Source organism: Nipponia nippon, unplaced genomic scaffold (genome assembly GCF_047370975.1).
Source record: "Nipponia nippon isolate SJK-2023a ecotype South Korea unplaced genomic scaffold, ASM4737097v1 scaffold_5, whole genome shotgun sequence".
Taxonomy (NCBI): Eukaryota; Metazoa; Chordata; class Aves; order Pelecaniformes; family Threskiornithidae; genus Nipponia; species Nipponia nippon.
Window position 1 is genome coordinate 46,379,431 of NW_028262369.1, and position 22,037 is coordinate 46,401,467.

A 22,037-nucleotide genomic window follows, 5' to 3' on the forward strand; every position below is an offset into this window, starting at 1 on the left:
ATCTATAAATATATAAATTTGCCAGTTGCAAAAATTCTGAACGAACATGTAATAGAACTATGACAGCTATTATAACTGTATTATGAATAGCATAGATATTTTACAGAATCAGTGGAAGGCCTTTCCTAAAAGGCTTACTAGCTAAAGACCAGTGATGGAAGTATGTATAGCCAGCAAAAGTCTTGCTAGTAATGAATGCACAACAGTTTATTGTGCTAAATCAACGTTTAGTTTTAGAAATAGTTATGGATAACACCAATTTTTTAAAAAACACTCCATAGCAACATAAACCCAGATACCTATAATCACATTTATGAATGCAATTCCCTGAACATCACGCTGTACAATCCTAGACTAGAGTTTTTGGTTGTTGTCTGCCCACCCACCCTTTCCTGCCATTATTTTCATTATCTGGGCAACTGAAGAATTGGTCCTTAACTTTGTGGCAGCAAATTTATGCTATCTTTTCCACCAGGACAAAGAGATCGTTCATAACCACTGTAAGTCAGTCAAACACTGCAGTTGCACTAAGGTCCTGCCTTTTCCACTGTCTCAGTGTTTGCACCTGCTATGTCTTTGCATTAGCTATGATAATCACAATGATTAAGATGAGTCTGGTGAACAAACTGACCCAATTGAAAACTCCCTCTCCAAAGGAAAGAATATAAATAGTCTTCAATTAGAGCAAATTCCTAGTCAGACTCATCTGGAAGTCACCCCTTTGTCAGGGTGACATGAGCAGAGACCCCCCCTTGTGGAAATGGCAGGTTCTTACAGCAGTCATAAAACAACACCCTAACTTGACAATGTGTTTACTGCTGTCTGCCATCAGTCAGCACAAGCCTATTTTACATGGTTGACAGATAAATGATTTGTGTTTACATCTAATTCATATACAAATCTGTACCACTGGTTTATCTGGTAATAAGCCAATCAAGTGTTGATTGGTCAGTACTGATAGATTTAATGATAGTTGGCAAGAAATTGCGTTGTTGAGCACAGTAGAGAGAGCGGTGAACCACATGTTGATAAATAAACAACTATCTAGTTCTAAACATAAGTCAATCACCTACTGCATCTGTAAACTGAAAACTGCCTGTACGACTTTCCTGAAAGCCAGTAGTAAGCTGATAAATACCAAACAGATGATTCAGTGAGGACATGCATCTGAATATTCCTTAGTGATTTTGCTGCTTCTGCAGAGAGATCCTAAATCTACACTAGTAAAAGACTCCACACTGAATACATGTACATATTTTCCATATTGTGTATACACTTGACTGCAAGTTTATCACTCATACACTACAACATTAAAGAGTTCAGCTAGTTCAAACTGAAACTGGTAGACCTGGAAGTGCAGTCTAAGCATAGCCTTGTGTCCTAAACACCTCTGCGTTGCCAGGCCTCTGGCAGCAGCTCTTTCTCCATAGTACGAGTAATAGCAAGCTCAAACCAAAGCCCAAGGCTTGGGCCCCTCCTCCATTCAGAGCTGCTGTTCCCTCCACTGCAGGTTGTAGAAGTAAGGAAACTAAGGGCCCCTCTGTTCCATCAATCTGAGCCCAATGGCTTTGTGTAAAGTAGCTACTGCCCACATTGTAATTCTGGGCAGCTCTTTTTATTTGCCATATTGTATGCTTCTTTGTGAGGCTTTGCTACCGCTTCCTCCAGCCTGTGCTTAAGCTTCATTGTGGTAGTTGCCATCTATGCCTCCTTTCTAACAATTGTTTCTCATGTTTTTCTGTTTTTTTTTTTGTTGTTTTTTGTTTGTTTGTTTTTTAAACACACAACTGGAGAAATAATCAATTTTATCATTTGGCCTTTGTGGATTACTACTGCAATAGTGATTTGGACTGTCAAACTTTTATTTAAACTCTATTGCACTATATGGCACCTGTCAAATAAAGGTTTGAGGTCATTTCTCTGACCATATAATATCTTAACTTGCCAGTCCTACCCAGATATTTATGTTTGCATTGCTAGGTAGCTGCGTACATGGATTTACCTTCCACGTAGCATAAAACTCAGCCAGCCTTCTTTGTGCTGTTTAAACTGCTGTGAGTGAGTCTGCTGCACAGGGCCCTGGAGAGCAGCTTTGGCACTTACTCCACACTCATCATATCCTTCTCTGGAGGGGATTAGGAGGTGACAAAGCAAACTGTGGTGACAGCTGGGGGTGGCAAGAGGAAGTTGTGAGGATTAGGGATGGAAGGAGAGTAGTAAGCGGCAAGGGTGGTAACAGAACATGAAATTGAGCACTTTTCTTCCTTCACATCTCCTAAGCTGAAGAAACATTGTACAGTTTTGCTGAAGGAAACAGGCAAGAGGTCAAATAATCAAGGAATCAAAGATGTATGTATCACAGGTATATAGAGATGTACATACAGACTACAGGTGATCTCACTGGAGACTAAAATTAGCAATAACTTCATTTTGGTGACGTAAAGGTCTAAATATTTGAAGGATATAGTGTCTCAAGAGTTTTGCTGCTTACTTTCCCATGACTTGTCAGTAAAGTCTACTACTTTCTGAAAACGTAGTTCATACACGGATCGCCTTTGCAGAATAAGCACATGTGAATTGTAGACTGAGTGCCAAACTTTCATTGACTGAAGATGAATTTTACCTGCAAGGTTCTTTCTATAGCAGACAGAATATTTTTTGAGGGAATTGTGTGATTCAAGTTCCGAGGCATCATGTTAAGTATCACATCACCAGAAATACAGAAGGCATTTCACTGGCTTCATTTTGAAGCTGGATTTTTAGATCCAGCAACTGCAATATGTTCAGATGTTCTCAGGGTTAATAGTCATATACACTTCGGGTTTATAATTGTTTTTGAGAAATATGCTAAATTTTAGGCTTCGTTTCTCCTCCAAATATCCATAATATGGACATTTTGTTTGTCCTGAAGGAAGCAGCTTCAGGAGATTGGGAAAAAAAAAAAAAAAAAAACAACACAGGTCAGTCTGAATGGGGTCAGAGAATTCAGATTGCTTAGAGATCTCTCTTTGGTGGCCAATTTAAAAAAAAAGTAGGATCTTAAGTGTAAAATATACTCATTTTTAGCTTAGCACTTGGGAAGAAAGTCTTCCATGTTTGAAGGACAAATGCAATATTTTCTGAAACTGCAGGCTATTCCAATTCATCTGATGCTTATAAAACTTTTCCTAGTATTTTCAGTGAAGATGGCCTTATTTTTGCCATTTTTACTGCTGAACTCTGTGGGAAGCTGTTAAACAACTAAGAATCATATTATCATCCCCATATAGTTATTTAGAAAGCAATCATGACAACTAAGTTAGGACAGAGAAATATAAGACTATAGCTCCCAAAAGGGAGGACACAGAATATAGATCACATCCTACCAGGTCGATGTGATACAAAAGGCAGCATAATGTTTTGCATAGTAACTGTAGTTACACAGGAAGTAAATTTAAGGCTACAAAGACTTACAAAATTTCAGACGTTCTATTTTAATTGGGTCAGAAAACCCAAGCAATACCAAAATTCAAACAAAACCAAAACTGTTCTTTGAGTTGATGAATTCATTTTCCTTGGAAAAACTCAATAGATTTTCTACTTAAAGAACAATAAAGGAAACGTAAAATATAATTACCTTCTTGAACAAAACAATTTTCAGAGGGAAAATAGGAACTTGTGATTTTGACATGACATAGAATCATAGAATCATTTAGGTTGGAAAAGACCTTTAAGATCATCAAGTCCAACTGTTAACCTAGCACTGCCACGTCCACCACTAAACCACGTCCCTAAGCACCCCATCTACCTGTCTTTTAAATAGCTCCAGGGATGGGGACTCAACCACTTCCCTGGGCAGCCTGTTCCAGTGCCTGACTACCCTTTCAGTGAAGAAATTTTTCCTAATATCCAACCCAAACCTGCCCTGGCACAACTTGAGGTCATTTCCTCTTGTCCTATCGCTTGTTGCTTGGGAAAAGAGACTGACAACCACCTTGCTACAACCAGCTTGGTGTGGTCTGCAAACTTGCTGAGGGTGCACTTGGTCCCCTCCTCCAGATCCTTGATAAAGATATTAGACAGGACTGGCCCCAATACTGAGCCCTGGGGAACGCCACTTGTGACCAGCTGCCAACTGGATTTAACTCATTCACCACCACTCTCTGGGCCTGGCCCTCCAGCTAGTTTTTTACCCAGCAAAGCGTACGGCCGTCCAAGCCATGAGCAGCCAGTTTCTCCAGGAGAATGCTGTGGGAAACAGTGTCAAAGGCTTTACTGAAGTCCAGATAGACAACATCCACAGCGTTTCCCTCATCCACTAAGTGGGTCACCTTGTCATAGAAGGAGATCAGGTTGGTCAAGCAGGACCTCCCTTTCATAAATCCATGCTGACTGGGCCTGATCCCCTCGTTGTCCTGTATGTGCGATGTCATGGCACTCAGGATGATCTACTCCATGACCTTCCCCGGCACTGAGGTCAGGCTGACAGGCCTGTAGTTCCCTGGATCCTCCTTCCAGCCCTTCTTGCAGATGAGTGTCACATTTGCTAACCTCCAGTCAACTGGGACCTCCCCAGTTAGCTAGGACTGCTGATAGATGATGGAAGGTGGCCTGGTGAGCACTTCTGCCCGCTCCCTCAGTACTCCTGGGTGGATCCCATGCAGCCCCATAGACTTGCATGTTTAAGTAAGTGGTGTAGCAGGTCACTAATCATTTCCCCTTGGATTATGGGGGCTTCATTCTGCTCCCTGTCCCTGTCTTCCAGCTCAGGGGCTGGGTACCCTGAGAACGGCTGGTCTGACTATTAAAGACCGAGGCAAAGGCGGCATTAAGTACCTCAGCCTTTTCCTTGTCCTGTGTCACTATGTTTTCCTCCGCATCCAATAAAGGATGGAGATTCTCCTTAGCTCTCCTTTTGTTGCTAATGTATTTTATAGAAACATTTTTTTCTTGTCTCTTACAGCAGTAGCCAGGTTAAGTTCCAGCTGGGCTTTGGCCCTTCTGATCCTCTCCCTGCATAATCTCACGACATCATTGTAGTCCTCCTGAGTTGCCTGCCCCTTCTTCCACAGGTGGTAAGCTCTCCTTTTTTTCCTGCATTGTAGCCAAAGCTCTCTGTTCAGCCAGGCCGGTTTTCTCCCCTGTCGGCTCGTCTTTTGGCACATGGGGACAGCCTGCTCCTGCGCCTGTAAGATTTCCTTCTTGAAGACTGTCCAGCCTTCCTGGACTCCTTTGCCCTTCAGGACTGCCTCCCAAGGGACTTTGTCAACCAGGCTCCTAAACAATCCAAAGTCTGCCCTCCAGAAGTCCAAGGTAGCAGTTCTGCTGACTCCCCCTCCCCGCCCCGTCCAACTTACTTCTCCAAGAATTGAAAACTCCATCATTTGATGATCACTATACCCAATACAGCCTCCGACCACCACATCACCCACCAGTCCTTCTCTGTTCACAAACAAGAGGTCCAGCGGGGCACCTTCCCTAGTTGGCTCACTGACCTGCTGTATCAGGAAGTTGTCTTCCACACTTGCCAGGAACCTCCTAGACTGTTTCCTCTCTGCTGTATTGTATTTCCAGCAGACATCTGCTAAGTTGAAGTCCCCCATGAGAACAAGAGCTAGCGATCGTGAGACTTCTCCCAGCTGCTTATAGAATACTTCACCTGCCTCTTCAGCCTGGTTGGGTGGTCTATAACAGACTCCCACCATGATATTTGCTGTGTTGGCCTTCCCCCTGATTCTTACACTCATAAACACTCAACCCTATCATCCCCATTGTTAAGCTCCAGACAATCAAAACATTCGCTAACATCCAGGGCTACCCTACCACCTCTCCTTCCTTGCCTGTCCCTTCTGAAGAGTTTATAGCTGTCTGTTGCAACACTCCAGTTATGCGAGTCGTCACACCATGTTTCCATGATGGCAACTATGTCATAGTTTTCCTGCTGCATAATGGCTTCCAGCTCCTCCTGTTTGTTGCCCGTGCTGCATGCATTTGCATAGATGCACTTCAGTTGGGCTATTGATCCTGCCACCTTTTCTGGGGGAGAAGCCCTAATTCCTGTGTGACCATTCTCAGGTGCTTCTGTGGTTTCTAATACATCCATAGCCCTTGCATCTTTGCTGCCATGTGGATCTCCATCCCCTACCTTCACTGAGACAGCAGACCAAAGGACCTTGCTAGCCTCAAACACTGGCATGCCACCCCCAGGCTTATCTCTAGTGAGCCTGGTTTTATCCCTTTCCCCCTTCAAATCTAGTTTAAAGGTCTTCCAGCGAGCCCTGCTAACTCCTGTGCAAGGATCCTTTTCCCCCTTTGAGACAGCTGTACCCCATCTGTCGCCAGCAGGCCTGGTGTCATGTAAACCGACCCATGATCAAAAAACCCAAAATCCTGCCGGTGACACCAGGCTTGGAGCCAGGTATTGATCTGCTGGCTCTTCCTGTGTCTTCCCTCATCATTCCCTGCAACTGGAAGGATAGAGGAGAACACTGCTTGTGCTCCCAATCCTTTAACCAGTCATCTGAAGGCCCTGAAGTCTTGATTGCCCTCGGACTTCCAGTTGCAACTTTCTCACTGCCTACCTGAAAAATCAATAATGGATAGTAATCTGAGGGCTGTACCAGGGTAGGAAGCTTTCTCTTCACATCTTTGCCCTGGGCCCCAGGGATGCAGCAGACTTCCCTAAGAAGTGGGTCCGGTCTGCCTATTGGGCCTTCTGTTCCCCTCAGGAGACAGGACACGTTGACATTTCTATCTTAGAACTCAGAACATTCCATTTCTGAAACTTCTCCTTATGAAATGTTAATCAGTGAGTAAGAGTCCATACACAGATCATGTAAATTCATCTGTTTGTTTACACTGAATGTTGTAGTTTAAGCCAATTTTTCATAAGCTTGTATTTCGTTTTGGGAAGGTGCAGCTAATACTTCCCTATAACTTACTATGTCTTTGGTAAAAATGTAGGTTAACTTACTGAATTCCCAAAATTTAATTTTGAAAAAAAAAACAAAACAAACAAAAACCACAACAAAACAAAACAAAAAAAATCCCAAACAAAAAACCCAAACAAAAAACCAAACCAAAACCAAACTTCAAAACTTGTTTTTCTGACTTGATATAATTATGCTGCGCATTTTTCCAGGAAGCACTGAATAAATTGTTGGTTATAAATGAAGATTACCAAATAGAACAAGCATAATACAGTAAAAAAAAAACAGAAGCAGAAAAGCCAGCAAACAGAAGTAATAATAAAGCAAGATGGTAACAATAAAAAGCTGTGGAATTATATTAGAGAAGAATCAATATATATGCTCTTCTGAATCTCACACTGACCTGCCAGTTTTGTGTAAAATACATTATGTAATTGAACTTGCAAGAAAATTGCTTTCATTTTGGGAGAAAAACAGTAATTAAATACTTCAAGCAATAGGGAAATATCTAGTTTGAATATTTTTACTATTTGATTATTTTAGTCAACTCCAAGTGAATAGAATCTTTCCATTGATCTAACTGGGCATTGGATCAGACCTACTAGGAAGCTGGCTCTGTGTTTCAGGTAACATATTAATGAGTCATATTTAAAATTATATTTTACACTTGGTCATGTGATACTTAAAATGACAGATTGGGATTCACCCACAAAGTTTTTTTTTGTTCCTTTTTTGGATTTTTTTTTCTATCCATCTGCTCTTTTTTTCTTCACCCTTCTGCTGCATTTTCAGAAAACTGAATCTTAATTTCTTATTTTTTTAAGTAAAAATAAAACTGAGATAAACGATCTAATCTGTGAGGATACCATGTACGAACAGCTCTCAGCTTTGTTCTACCTGCTGTTTTTGAAAAGATGCAATCTTGAAAATAAGAAGGAAAAAAAGATAACTTACAGAAGAGCAGTAACAGAATAGGCAGATATGTTTCTCTTACTGATGACAAGTAAACTTTAAGTGAATAGTGATTTTGACTTCTCTGGTAATCAGAGGCTAACTCGAGTCACTTGCAGGGGACCAAATTTAAGAAGAGTGTTTGCTCAGCATTTCCTTAAAGTCAAGACATGTTTGGCTCATCCTTTCTCTCATTAAACATGAGACCTATGCACACAGAGTGTTTTTTGCTGTTTTAGGCCCTGGAATACTACAGCCACACACAAAAAAAAAAAAAAGAAAAAAAGACAGACAATAAAAAGTAATAAGTAGCTTGTATGCCTAAACAAAGCTGGCATGTTTCATTCACAGTTGTTTGTTGTTATGTAAGAAAGGTGTGTGTACCTGTAAACTGCCATATCTAAAGCAACCAATGAATCTTTAAAGATTTGTATTTAAGATCCTAGAGATGACAAAAATCTACCAGAACAGTTTAAGGCTCCTATTTATCTGAACACCTGTTTCTATCTTTATCTGGATAATCTCCATGACAATGTCTCTCATAGTGTTTAGCTGCTTGCTTTGTAAGAGAAAAGTGTTAAATTGGGAGCATGCAAACTGAATCCAAACTTATTAAAATGAAATCTACAGAGAAATAACATCACATGTTAAGTGTTGGAGTAGGAGTGATACAACTCCATCACTGCCATCGATCTATTTCGAACATACAGTGGATATTTTCATACGTGGTCACCATTAAGTTTCTGATGGGCCTGAGGAAGAAGTATCTTTCGAGGGTCATATAGCACCAACAGTAAGAGGGCCCATATGGTGTTTATGCAGCTGCAGAGTTTATTTATTAAAGCCTTGATATTTGTGGGCTATTCTTATGTGCAATACTGGAAGTAGGCTGAAAATTGATGAAATAATTCAAGAGAAGAGGAAAGCCAAACATCTCAAAAGACTGAGATTTCTCAAGGTCATGAAATGATGACTTTAAGAGTAGTAAAGTCCAGAGGTACCCATGGCACAGGCCAAGATTTTGAACACTAGGAATTTAGAAGAAAAGGAATGACCTTTATATTTACTATTAAGCTAAAAGATAAAGTGACAGGACGAGATGGATAATGAAAAAGGAGAAGTGGCCAGAAGTAACACTAAATTAATGACACTTGGTGATAGAGAATCGTGAAATTTTTAACAGTGACATGGAAGGAAGCCTAGAGAGAAGGCTATACATTCTGTTTTGACTGTGGCTAGAGTTAGAGGTGGTGGTACTACGGGAGAGAGCGAGTTCTTCCTGCAAAAGAAAAAGCAGAAGCAAAAATAAGAGAACAAGACTTTGACTAGAAGGAAGGGAAGTTTCCAAAAGGAGAACAGAAAAGGACTAGTTACTAAGGAAAGGAAAGGAAGAAAGAGAGTCCTGAGTTACAATTCCAGATGGTGAGAGTGTAAAGAAGAAAGGCGTGTTGAAAGCGAAAGTCCATCTAGGGAATTAGAGCAAAGAAAAGAAACCACAGGAGGTACCGTGTGCCATTTCCTCAATGTTTTCATGTGACATAGTGAAACTCTGTAGTACATAGAAGAAGACAGGACAGGGTGAATTCTGCAAGGAACTAGAGAAGAGGAACTGTTGAAGAAGAGATTGGAAATATTCTTAAAATTTGGATGGCAGAATAGGAAGAAGGAGGAGTCTGAATGAGAGGATGGTGGAGAGCAAATTGTGAGCTGAGTATGGAGTAGCAGGAGAGAGGTCTCAGAGGACCAAAGAAAGAGGTTGGGGGCAAGAAGGTAAATACATGGAGGGCTACAAACAACTCCTAAAACTACCCCTGACCCTGCAGACTCTAGTGTAGACACAAACGTGTCTGCTTGGGGAAATAACTAAAGGTTTTATTGAGAGAGAACAAGAGTCTTACCAAGGTAACAATTAATTGGCAATGTTACAACAGACAGAATTTTGGTAAGCATTAATAAATAGCTTCAAACAGAAGGTTTACAATGATTAGCATTAAAATACTGTAGTAGAAAATACTGTTAAATTTTAAATCAACATCTTGACGCATGTTGTTATTCTAAGAACAGTAATTTCCAATTCATTCATACAATGTATGTGGGGTACCCAGGCAAGCTACTTGCCCCTGTGCATGCCTCACCTATCACAGAGAGGATAGATTAAATTAATAGACTGCTGTAGTTGTAGGAGAAGGATCTGTCATGTAACTTTTGTTTTAGAACATCAACAGGTGATAGGGACATGTAGTTGTGATACAGAGGAAAACAACATGTTAGGCACATGAATTGTCCTCCATCTAAGACAGTTTCATTACTCATGAATCACCAGCTGTCCTGTTGCCTTTCATAACAAAGCAACCTTTCCCTTGAAACAAAAATTAAATGTTTGTTGGATCGCAAAGAGAAAAGTTGGTACAGAAAAATAATTTCAGGAAAATAATAGAGAAATTGTCCTGGTGAACAGAGGGTAAAATTTGAGCAGAAAAAAATAAAGATGTGGTAGCTTGTAATGGGTTACTCTGTCTTTTGCTCCTAACACTCTACTATAGAGTTAAATCCAGGCTGACAGCAATGAAAAGGTGTTATCACAGTATGCCTGATATTCAACAAGTTTGTTTCAAGTCCCTTTTTGACAAGTAGTTGACAACATAATAAGAAAACCCCCAAACCAACAAACATTCCTGCTATTCAGGTGTGGTTAATTGGCACAACTATATACAACTGAACAGTGTCTGGAATCAAACTCGGGAAGCATACCCCGTTACTCAGAGTTCTCTGATATTCAGACTTACACAGTTAAAAAGCCTTGCATAATGGATTTTCATTGCAGTAGCTCTGTGCTGTATATATCCTACACGTGAAGTATTTTTGCCCAGAGGTTAAAAAGAGCTATTTTCACTTTCACTGCAAGAAATTCACTTTAAAATATGTATGTTTCCCCCCTGCCTTGTGTGCTCAGGGGGAGGGGGGGGAAGGGGGAGAAAAGTTTTACCAACCTTGTCAAGTATCTTCCTTGCGTAATTTTCTTGAAAAAATTAGCTTAAAAGTGCACTATTTCTTGATGCATCATTCACATTTGATTTATTAACTTCCTAAGCTTAGGCAATAGATTTGCAACAGGTAAGTATATTTGCAGTAAAAAGTCAAGTGTGTGGTGTTTGCAGGGCTGCTAAAATGGAGAGGGAGCTTGCTCTGAGATTTCTTTTCCTCATAGTAAAACATAGTATTTTCTGTGGGGTTTTTTTGGGTTTTCTTTTTGTTGTCTTTTCTCTTTTTTTTTTAAAGTTTCTAATGACAAAGAATACAGATTGCAATTTTTTTATTACTGCACCGTTACTGGAATGGTGAATTTGTCACTGGTTTTCATGGATGCAGGACTGAGATGATAATTTCCTTTTTGCATTTGCAAGACTGATTGTGAATGAGGGATTTAAATAAAAATATTATTTGATTGAAAAGCATGCATACTACCCACCACTGAGATTCAGTCACTTAAAAATCTTTCCCTCAAAGGAATAGAAAAAATGAAAATATCTTGCACAGAAAAGTTTGAAAAATAGTGTCATTTCATATCTCTATTGCTGTAATATTAAATTGCTGCCGTAGGCCTGTGTAGGTTTCACAGATAGTTTCATGTAACTGAAGCCAGCTGATTGTAAAAAGGGACATGAAGCTGGCTCACAATCAAATTTTAAAACATTTTTACTTATATATGTAGAAATATAGATACACATATACTATTTAAATTGTAAGGAAGAAAATTTTAATTAAGGGCTGAAATTTTTAGCATTTTGGCTTTTGAACAATTAAGTAAAGAAAAGGTTTGCTTTTACATAGAAAACATTTTCTTGTGGTTTCAGGTACCAATTTTTACTTTGTGCAACCTGAAAAATTCGGTTTGGCCTATTCTCTGATGCTGTCTTGGATTTGCTTCAATTGAAACAAGCAGCACTTACTGGAAAGATACAGTAAAAAGGGTTATTTATGCATCGTTGATCCTTTCTTCTGTAACTTGTGATTAAGCTGAACTCAGTTCATGCTATTTCTGTCTTCATTAATAGAGAATTTTTACAGTGATGCTGATAACACCTGATCTCTATAAATCCATTAGTTACGGTAACATCCAATTACATGATCAAGCGAATTATGTATGTCTGGAAAAACTTCAGTAAATAGATTAACTCAGATTCACTGATATAGAAAGTAACTTCTAAATAAATATACCCGTAGAATGAAAAGAACAAAAGAAATGCCCAGGTACAGAGGTCATAGCATACACTCTAAGTATTAAGATGACCAAACACGTCTGTTACATGACAGTTCAAATTTGAACCAGACAATTATACTGCATAAGTTGTTCTAGAGGAATATTTTGAGAATTTAGTTTGGAAAAATAATGTTAGATATTATAAAGAATCTACAAGACAGTATTACATAAACACAGTTCTGCAGAGATCTTGAAAATATTCATTGGTTTATTCATAATAAACAGATAAAATCCCCTATCAGAAAAACACCTTATACCTGTCAGTTTCAATTATTCTACATTTGTTAGAAGTCATCTTTAAGAAAATGCAGGGCCATATTACAAATATTAGATTTCGTCAGCATAGTGCATGGCAAATGGCTTCAGTAAGGGTGTAGCTTTTAAAGACTATGTCATAAAGTACCTAGAAAAATGTTGAGGCCCTGATCTCCACAACTCTCTCATGCCATACTCACACTGCAAGAATGGACTACCAAATTTGGAGGCTGCAAAAGAACTAGCATCTTTTCTGTCTTTCCAATAAGCGGGAGGAAACAAGCACCCTGCCTCCCCCAATTACTACCATTTGTTTTGGGGTGCTGTCATTCATCATGGAGAGGAGATGAAAAATTCAGAACTTTATCTGTTCAGTGTTCATCATGACCGATGCAACTGCTGACAGATCTCCTACCAGAACCAAATAGAAGGCTTCCCCAAGTTAAGAACCAGTAATGGAAAAGTACTGCTCTCTCTGCCATTTTTTTCAGCACAAGATGATGAAGTATCATTCAACAAGCAGTCTTGATCTGTCATATTGCTTCTGATGGAACAAGCAGGCCTGGAAAGTCAGATGACTATTTCTCTGGAGCTCTAAACAAATCAGTTCTGAGTATTTCAGAATTTGCAAAACTGCTACCCAAGACAGGCATCATTAAAATACACTAAGCTTTTATTAAAAGCTATAAGAAAAAATGCCCGTTTCCTTTTTTTGCAGTAAAATAAGCTCTGACAATAGCAGTTCACTTCAGTACTTCAAATGCTTTGTTTTTAAGCACCTATCTATACCTTATGTAATAAACTTTCAGGTTTGAAATCTAACAGGATTTCACATATATTGCATTGACAAATCCCAACAACAAACATATTGTGTCTACGTTATAAGGCTCTTTTTGTAGGAAAAACACGAAAGGTCCCTTCCCATAAAGACAGATTTGAATAAATTGATGCAGTTTTCTTCAGATTGGCTCCATTTGTACATTTAACACCTTTTCTTGATTCCAATGCCAAGAATTAGTAAGCATAAACATTTACAGTCCTTAGCACGCACGTAGTGAGAAATCCAAGTCATACTTTCATTTTTTAAGGGATTATTTCTGCCAAATTTGCTGTTTTCTAACACAAAAGAAACCCAATTTGTAGATTTGGGTGTGCAAGGTAATATCGTTAGTATAGTAAAGTGTGACTACAGAGTTAGAATGACATTGTAAATAGCAATGGAAAAATGCAGACAAAATTAGTTAAATAACCGGGGTGCAGACAGTTTGGTCCCAGTGATTTACAGTCGTGAGAAGTGCTTTGCCTTAGTGTTCTTGGCATGAATTAGTATTTGCCTGCTATACTTTGTATTACATTAAAATGTACTACTCAAATTACATTTTGACTGAATTAGAAGAGTGCAACATATACTTGTACTTTGGGTACTTCAAGATGGTTCTTACATTTTGAAAGATTCCGCTGACATCGCTGTTCTTTGGGTTTAGACTAGGGAAGACCACTATTAATGGTATTTAATTTTAAAAAGAAGGTTAAAAAAAACACACTGTGTTTTCAAGAGAATCGTATAACTTCAGTTGTTTTTGGCACAGGTATATCAGCCACGTATTTGTGCATTTTCAAGAAAGCTGAAGCAAGGGTCAGTAAAGCATAAGACCTAGTCTTTAACTTCCAAAAGCAGCTTTTCATGGAATATTCAATGCCTACAACATATACAGAAAAAGTCAGAAGTGATTAACTGACTGCATACACAAACCCCTTGCGTTCATCAAACATTTCTGTCCCAGTAACCATTCTCAAGAAATAGTGTTTTAATCCTTCAGTTTGATTTCCTTTTGGTCAAGGTGGACTGAACTACAACTGTCTTTTACATGAAGGTAAAAAAAACATGAAGCAGAAATTGTTTAAGCTACACTTTTAAATTACTTACACTAGAAATATAGAACAAAACCAAACCTATTCCATAGGCCAGATGATCTGCGTACACATGTAATATCACCCTGTACTGCATGTGTGCCATTTCATCAAAATCATTTGCTTGGAATCAAATTCCAACTAGTATTTATCCTGCAACAGAATAATCAAGTTTTACATAATCATGTGGGAATGAATTTCACTCATTCACTTGAAACATCAATTAAGCCTGGAAAAAGCTTGTTCAAGCCCTTCATTACTACTATTACTACTAAATGATCTTAACATTGCAAGCGAGGATCAGAATTTGTGTTACGTTCCCAAAATACTAGTTTTCTAGGTTACACTTCATAGTAGGGAAAAAAGACAGAAAAGAGCAAATACTTAAGGTAAAATTTTAATCATTAGAAGATAACAACAAAGGTTCTCCCTAAAAATGAAAAGCAGAGTATTGGGAAGGGCCAGTATCTGGAGGTTTCTGTCCTTATGCCCGCCAGTGGCTCCTTCAGCCATTCATCATTAACTTTACTTAGTAAACAGTAACCTTTAAGAAACAAAGTGAAATATTCTGTCTGGTAGCCAGAGTATCATGAAAGTGTACATTGATGGTAGATGCATGATAATGTATTTCCTGCAAATCTAGAAGGCTGATAGAGTTTTTACTTAACTTTAAAAAAGTCAAGGGAAGGAGAAGGAGGGGTTGAGCCACGGAAGTGGTGTTAGCAGCATTCATAATCCATTTTGCCATGGAAACTGCTGCACTGTGGAATACCAGTCTGCTGTAAGAACAGGTTGCTAAGGGAAGAGAAGTAGACAGCTGTTAGAAGGCTATCAGAGCAATTCATAATGGTAGTGATAGGAGGGTGATTAGCTCCCACATCCTCTTTCCTCATTATCATTAAATCATGGCTTACTGTTAACATGTTGTTCTTTCATAAGTGACTACTGTAATTTTCTTACTGAAAAATCTGAAAGATTAGTTTAAAATGTGTAAAAAAGATCCCTGATACTGTGCTCCTTTTAAATAACATCCCATACTTAATAGCTTGTGCCACTTTGTTTACCTACTGAAATATGTCCTTGAAGATTTAAGTATATACACTTAGCATGCAGCAGCTGCCAAATCATGGGAAATGTTTCCCACTAAAACTGTCACTGCATTAATGACAGTAAGTACCTTGGGAAACTTGCAGAAAAGAACTGAAGCAGAACTCAGGCCCCCACAAACCTGCTCACCTACTAATTAACCCCTGGACATGCTTCCTTAACTTGCCTTAAGGCTACCAACTATCTAAATTGTGCTTCTGTTAATGGCAATGAGTCCTGCAGTCTTGAACAGCACAACACTTAGTCTATATTTAAGCTCAATAAAAGCCCAGAAACAAGTTGCTCTTCATCTGATGGCCTTTTCCTCTAGTTTGGTGGCAGTTTCTAGGACCTTCTGTGCCCAAGCACTTTGAAACATGCAGTTGCAGCTATTCTTAGCTTAAAAAGCAAAAGAGCAGGTGTGCTCTTCCTCTTTAATTCCAACTGCTTAAAGGTCTTACACAGAAGGGGTAGAGCCAGATAGGGCAGAAAAGCTGGTCTAGGGTAGGGTTGCTCTTACCACTGTATCAAACATGTCATTGCACAGAAATAAATTCAAAACCCTCTAAGTTACAGAGCTTAGTTCCAATACAGACTCTTAAAAATAAGGTTATGTTTTTGCTTCTTCTGAATAGGAAGCAGCGTAATTCTCCATTCTACAAGGAACACTACAATAAACCACACCAAAGCTAAGTGACTAGCTAAAATTAACTGACCTTACTGAGAGAGTCATAGAGAGCCTTCTTTTTTATGACGTGCTGACCCTGTCCTACAAAGTGACATGCCTAAACTTCTGGTAATAAGTAAGCAAGCATGAAAAAGTCCCATTACCTGAGATGCCATCCATTTTGGGCCCATAACTAAATAATTTTCCAATTCCATAAGTGTACAGAGAGGGACTATAGATAATATTAGATTATATAAAAATTGTTCCAGCAAAGGCTTCATATGCAAGAAGGGAAAAAACTAAAGTCAGGATCCTGCTTGAAAAACATGACAGTACATATAAGAACAAGTAATTGAAGTACAGTCATTTGATGAAAGAAAGACTGCTGAAAGCAAATGCTCAAATAAAGATCAAGTATGCCTATGAACAGAAAAGGTATATGCAATTTTGCAACACATGCTGGTATACAGAGAAAGTGAGAAGTAAGGAAGTAACTCACTTCTGTGATATCATTTTATTCTTTAGCAATAGTAGAACAGTTCTCAAACTGAGGGCAGACTTCTCAAGAAGGCACAGAAATTGTGCTGAGTGAAGTGATTCATAGCTGGAGGAGAACTAGGATTGGTGAGGGAGATTCAGTCAGCCGGGTAGAGCAGGGACTTCAGTTGAAATGGAGCTAATGCTGCACTCATCATATAGCAAGTGGTGCAACTCCACAACTCTGCAATGGCCTAAGTTTTTCCACACAACAACTAATGCACACCACCTTTTCCTTTTCCCCTTCCCAGCCCCTGCAATGGTTTTCTTCTCTCTTCTAGTCTGTAGAACTATTGCATGAGTTGTACTCAGACCAAATTGAGAGACAGAAACATGAAATACATCCTGGCAAATTTGGGGGGAAGGAGGAAAATAAGATGTTACCGTTGCTCTAATATAATCAGGAAGGGCAGTTATTTTCTGTACAATATCATATTATTGCAATATAATTTTGCTTTCAGGTCTCAGCATTTCATTGTTACAAAAGTGAAGTTCAGAGAGGGTGGTTTGTTTGGTGCATGAGCATTTGATTAAAGGTGAACACAAACAAGTGAACGCTTAACTGAGACATGAATGCTTAACAGAGATATGAACAAGATAGAAAGAAGAATCATTAAAATGTCAATTTTGCAGGGAGGGAGTTAAACCTTCCATCTCGGTTTAACCTGAACATCAAGGAAATCTTCCCTACGAAGATGCAGATATGATAATAGCCTTCCAATGAAAATACCAAAAACTTCGATGCTTCTGATTTTGCAGTGTAGAGTGTCCAAGTAGTATGAAAATGATTCTGCATGTAAAGGGGATAAACTAAATAAGTTTTTTCGTTTGTTGTTTTTTTTTTTTTATTTGTTTGTTTTTTAATCTTTTAACATTAGTCATTCAAATCCAAGTGAGCTTTTGGCTGAACACTCTCTATATGTTCCTCCAGTTACGTATAAAGAACAGATGATGAGGGAAACAAGTAATTTTGAAAAAATGATTTTATATCTTTCATATTCAATTCTAATGCTTCCTTTTATATTTCAGGGTGCAAGTTGAATTCTATATGAATGAAAATACATTTAAAGAGAGACTAAAGCTCTTCTTCATCAAAAACCAAAGATCAAGTAAGCAGTTGGATTAATTTCTGTTAAGCATTATTGTGATACTTTGAGTAGAATCCAATTCCATAGCAGGCAACAGCAAAGTTATTAATTTTCTTCTGAGCTAAAATTTTACCCCGTAGAGAAGTCAGTTTTACATAATATCCAAAATAAATTCAGAAAGTATTATTTAAACTTAAAAACAGTGTACTTATTTTGTAGGATCAAATACTTAGTGACATGATTTTATTTCTGTATCATGATCAAGTTGACTAGTTTGCATGGATCTGACATTACAATGCACATTGACAAGTCACAACCTTATGTCTAGGAAAGCAAAGAGCCTCTAAGATGCTGGAGGAAAAAAAGATGCAGAAGTACATGGCTTTTTAAGGTGTGCAATTTTATTAAGTATTCCTAAATAAATTTCAAACTCGATCTGTACTAAAAAAACAGTTTGGAAAGGAAACTAATGGGGAGGACATACCTCCTTCTCCTGAATGTGGTACCTCAGAAATGTAGTCCTTGTCTTTAGTCTGATTTAAAGATATCTTCATTGACATATGCACTTAAAATCATAGGCCATCATGGAAGATAATAATGTGGAGGAACTAATATATTAATCTTTTTATATACATCCATGCAGCTGGTCCAAGGGGATGGAAGCATTGTATATTATCAAATCTTGATTAGACCAGTAGAATTCATAGCTGAGAAGAGCAGTAACTGACCTCAATTTTCCTCTGTGTAGCAGGATTGAATTTAGCTCCATTTGCCCTACACCTGTAAAGAACTAAAATTACAATAGTAATACATAATAATATTATGGAATACAAATACATAAAGCTTTCAGAATAGAAAGAATACATTTTGGTCTTTGTAATAAGTTAAGATGGTTCCATGGCTTTGTGTCTGGGAAAGAACAGAAAGGAGAAAAGAAAGGACTATTTTTTTGGTGTCCCAATCTAAAAAAAAAAAACCACAGACAAACAAAATTTGGAAGACTAGATCAAGTTTTTAAAAATAAGACAGACCATAAGATCTTCCATGTGCAAGAGCTAGCATTAAATAAATACTAGTTTTACATCACAGCATATGATTTTTATTGGCTAAATTCTCTAACTTTAAGTGTGATAAGCAAAATATTCCCCTAAGCAGTAAAAAAAAAAAAAAAAAGAAAAAAGGTACTGTGCCATCAATAACTGATATTTTCAATTTGAGCTTTGGAATTATTTGCCAGTTTCCAGCTGGAGAATCAGGTTTAACAAAGCTTCTGTAGGTTCATCCACAGGGAAAGCTTTATTTATTACACTTACATAGACACACAGGGGAAAAGTCATCTTAATTCAGGTGCCTAAATAGTATAGAAAGCAGAGGACTACCTCTGCTAGTAAGTGATGTGGATAGGCTTCACAGTATCTTCTCTTCTAAACTCCAGATGGGACATAGGGTTTTTTCACATTATTACACATTTAACTAGATTTGGTTGGTAAATTTATTTTCTAACGAAGATTTTTATTCGAAATAAGTTTCTTATTCTGTATTAGCACACTTTAGAGCTCTCTTATTGCATTTTGTCCAATGTGAAAAGAATGTGTACAAAAACTCAATATGCATAGAACAAAGAAAGGAGGTATGTGAAGAACAATTCCATACTCCATTTTATGTTTACAAATCTGTGTTACAAAGAATGAATATTTGCTCATACATTTTTGTATGTAGGTTGTGGAGTCTCCCTCCACAGAGATATTAAAAAACATCTAGGGTCCTGGGCAACCAGCTCTAGGTGGCCCTACTTGAGTGGGGGGGTTGGACAAAATGACCTCCAGAGGTCCCTTCCAACCTCAACCATTCTGTGGTTCTTATTAGAGATAAATGAGTTTAACTAGATTTACATTTAAAATATGTAATTAATTGCACTGCAACTTCTCAAATGGTTTTAGTTCTCTTCTACTTTTCTCCCTGCGACTTTACATGTCTTTACTTTATATCTTTATAGCCTTTGACTTCTGACATTGCTGATATAGCATGTAATGGAGTAAGAGACAAAACAGAGTCCTAAACTAGAAAAGAATATTACTCCTGGCTAGAAAGGCAGTCTGGGAAGCTGTAAGCAATAAATAGCCTTTTTGTTCTGATCTAGTCCACAAAACAGGGATTTGATACATTCTTGTTTACTTACTAAGAAGATCTATAGAGTTATGACCTGTCTCACTGTAAATATCTTTTCACTGGTAAGATAGGAAGGTTCTAAATAGTACCTTCTTGCTTGAGATAAGTGAAAGAATTTGTTTTCCTACTTAGATCTTAAGATGAAAAATACACATATATACAGATACATACTTTGATGTCAGAACTGGAGACTCTGTACATCTAAAAACAGATAAATTTATGATCATCAGCACAAAAATTACACCAGAAGTTAGTTAATTGGTATGAATTCATGGCCCTTCCTTCGCCAAGTGTGTACCCTTCTGGCTAAGCACGTTAAGAGAATTATCATAAGTTACTATACCGGGACATCTCTATTAGGTTATGATTGGGTAAGTGTGATGTATGGGTCCAAAGGAGAGGAATGATGTGGAAGTTTATTTGAAATAAGCAAGAGAGTGAGAACAACTGTTAATTCATCCTATTGGAGATGGGTTCATGCTATAGACAAGTAGCACAAGAATTTTCCTGCTTGGCTTGCTTGATGATTGCTGGAAAAACGCAGATTCTGATGAATTCTCCTACACAGTGATGCCATACAGAGCTGAGGTACATATTGTAGAAGCATACTGTGTTTTTGATTAAAAAATGAAACACACAGTAATGAGTTGTCCCTGTAGACAGCTAGTAGAGACATTGTCATTATGGGCACCTTCTTTTCCTAACAGAGTCCTCAGGAGAGGACTCCAAAGAAAACCCTAAGAGATGAGACATGTTTTTTCTATTGTTGAATTATGCAGCCAGTTCATGGAAAATAAGTTGGAGAATGAGGGTGCTTACTGTATTACAGCAGCATATGGCATGGGCATGTCATTTCCCACTAGAATCCCACAGGTTACCCAAGCGCTGCTACCTGTTCTCATGATACAAGAAACTTAACTAACAATTAGACATTAAAGAAAGCAATTTTCAGGAGAAACAAACAGGAAATACAACAAAATTATTACTGTATTGAATGAAAAAAAAACCAAAATCCCCAAACCAAAGTGTTCAGTATTGGTAAGTTCACTTAAATACTCCTTCTGCTTATGCACATCTTGGTTCTTGTCCAAGTACTCACAACCAGAATCCTCTAAAATACAATCTCCAAAGACCTGCTGCTGAGATAGTACCTGCCACTGATTCAAGTGTACTCATTCAATCCTTCATTGAAATTGGAGGATTCTGTTGCCTAGAGGCATCAGGGAGTTGATAAATAAATATATTGCCCTTAAGATCTTAGTTGGTGTTCAGTGAGAGCACTGAAAACCCTCCTTCACATACTAAAGATGTAATTGCTATCATTGAGAAAATAATTATCAGTAGTATCAGCAAATTTTCAGATATTATAACTAAAACTACACATGTTCACCAGTTTTCGCTAATCCTTATGACTTCACAAGTGAATTTAACACATCAGAGTTTAATATCACATGGTTTTGTCAACTAGAGCAGTCAACTCTAGAATTTGAGTATTCTTCATAATACTATTCTGATCTAAATCACATACAGACTGGTAGCATGAAATATCAACTGTTTCATTCATTATTCTGGTTTTGGAAATATTTCTATAAACTGATGAAACAAGCATTCTTCTATGTCTAATGTCAACCTAGCTTCCACTCAATCTTCTGCAAGCAAATGTCTAATCAAGTTCAACCAATGCATGGAAAGCATTTCACAAAGGTGTCAGCCAGCACCCACCCCACCCCCCACCCCCCCCCCAAAAAAAAAAAAAGAAAGAAAAAAAGAAGAAAAGAGAAAGACAGCGAAAGATGACATACTTGCCAAGATCACACACTGCATTATCACAGCCTAAAATAAGTCTCAAAGGGAAAGAATAAGTGAAGTTTCAATTCAGTGGAGAGGGAATAAAAGATAACCATCACCAAGATATGAATTATTAACAGTATATTTTGATCTAACTCCTAAAGCCAGCTGCTACTGAAATGATTTTGCTAAAAACCAAAAGTACGTTAGAGACTTATGTGAAAGGAATAATGGAAGGTGATCGTAAAATCTTCAGCTGCTATCTCTGTCACTCTTGCTTTGATTTAGATCAGCTCTCTAAACCAGAGGATTAATCTCCAAAAATGCTTGTAAGGGAAGCATCAAGAGTTTGTAATAAGTCAGTCAGTCAGTACTGGTGAAGTACAAGTTATCACTCTGTACTTAATAATGCCTGC

The 22,037-nt window shown here is 38.0% G+C and overlaps 1 protein-coding gene across 4 annotated transcripts in view; it reads left to right on the forward strand.

The window, feature by feature from the left end:
- KCNT2 (potassium sodium-activated channel subfamily T member 2) overlaps positions 1 to 22,037 on the forward strand; it is a 157,987-nt gene that overhangs the window by 21,884 nt on the left and 114,066 nt on the right. For all 4 annotated transcript variants that reach the window (XM_087733437.1, XM_087733438.1, XM_087733439.1 and 1 more), the window contains exon 2: positions 17,606 to 17,685. In XM_087733437.1, coding sequence (XP_087589563.1) covers positions 17,606 to 17,685 — 80 coding nt within the window. The remainder of the gene's footprint in view (positions 1 to 17,605; positions 17,686 to 22,037) is intronic.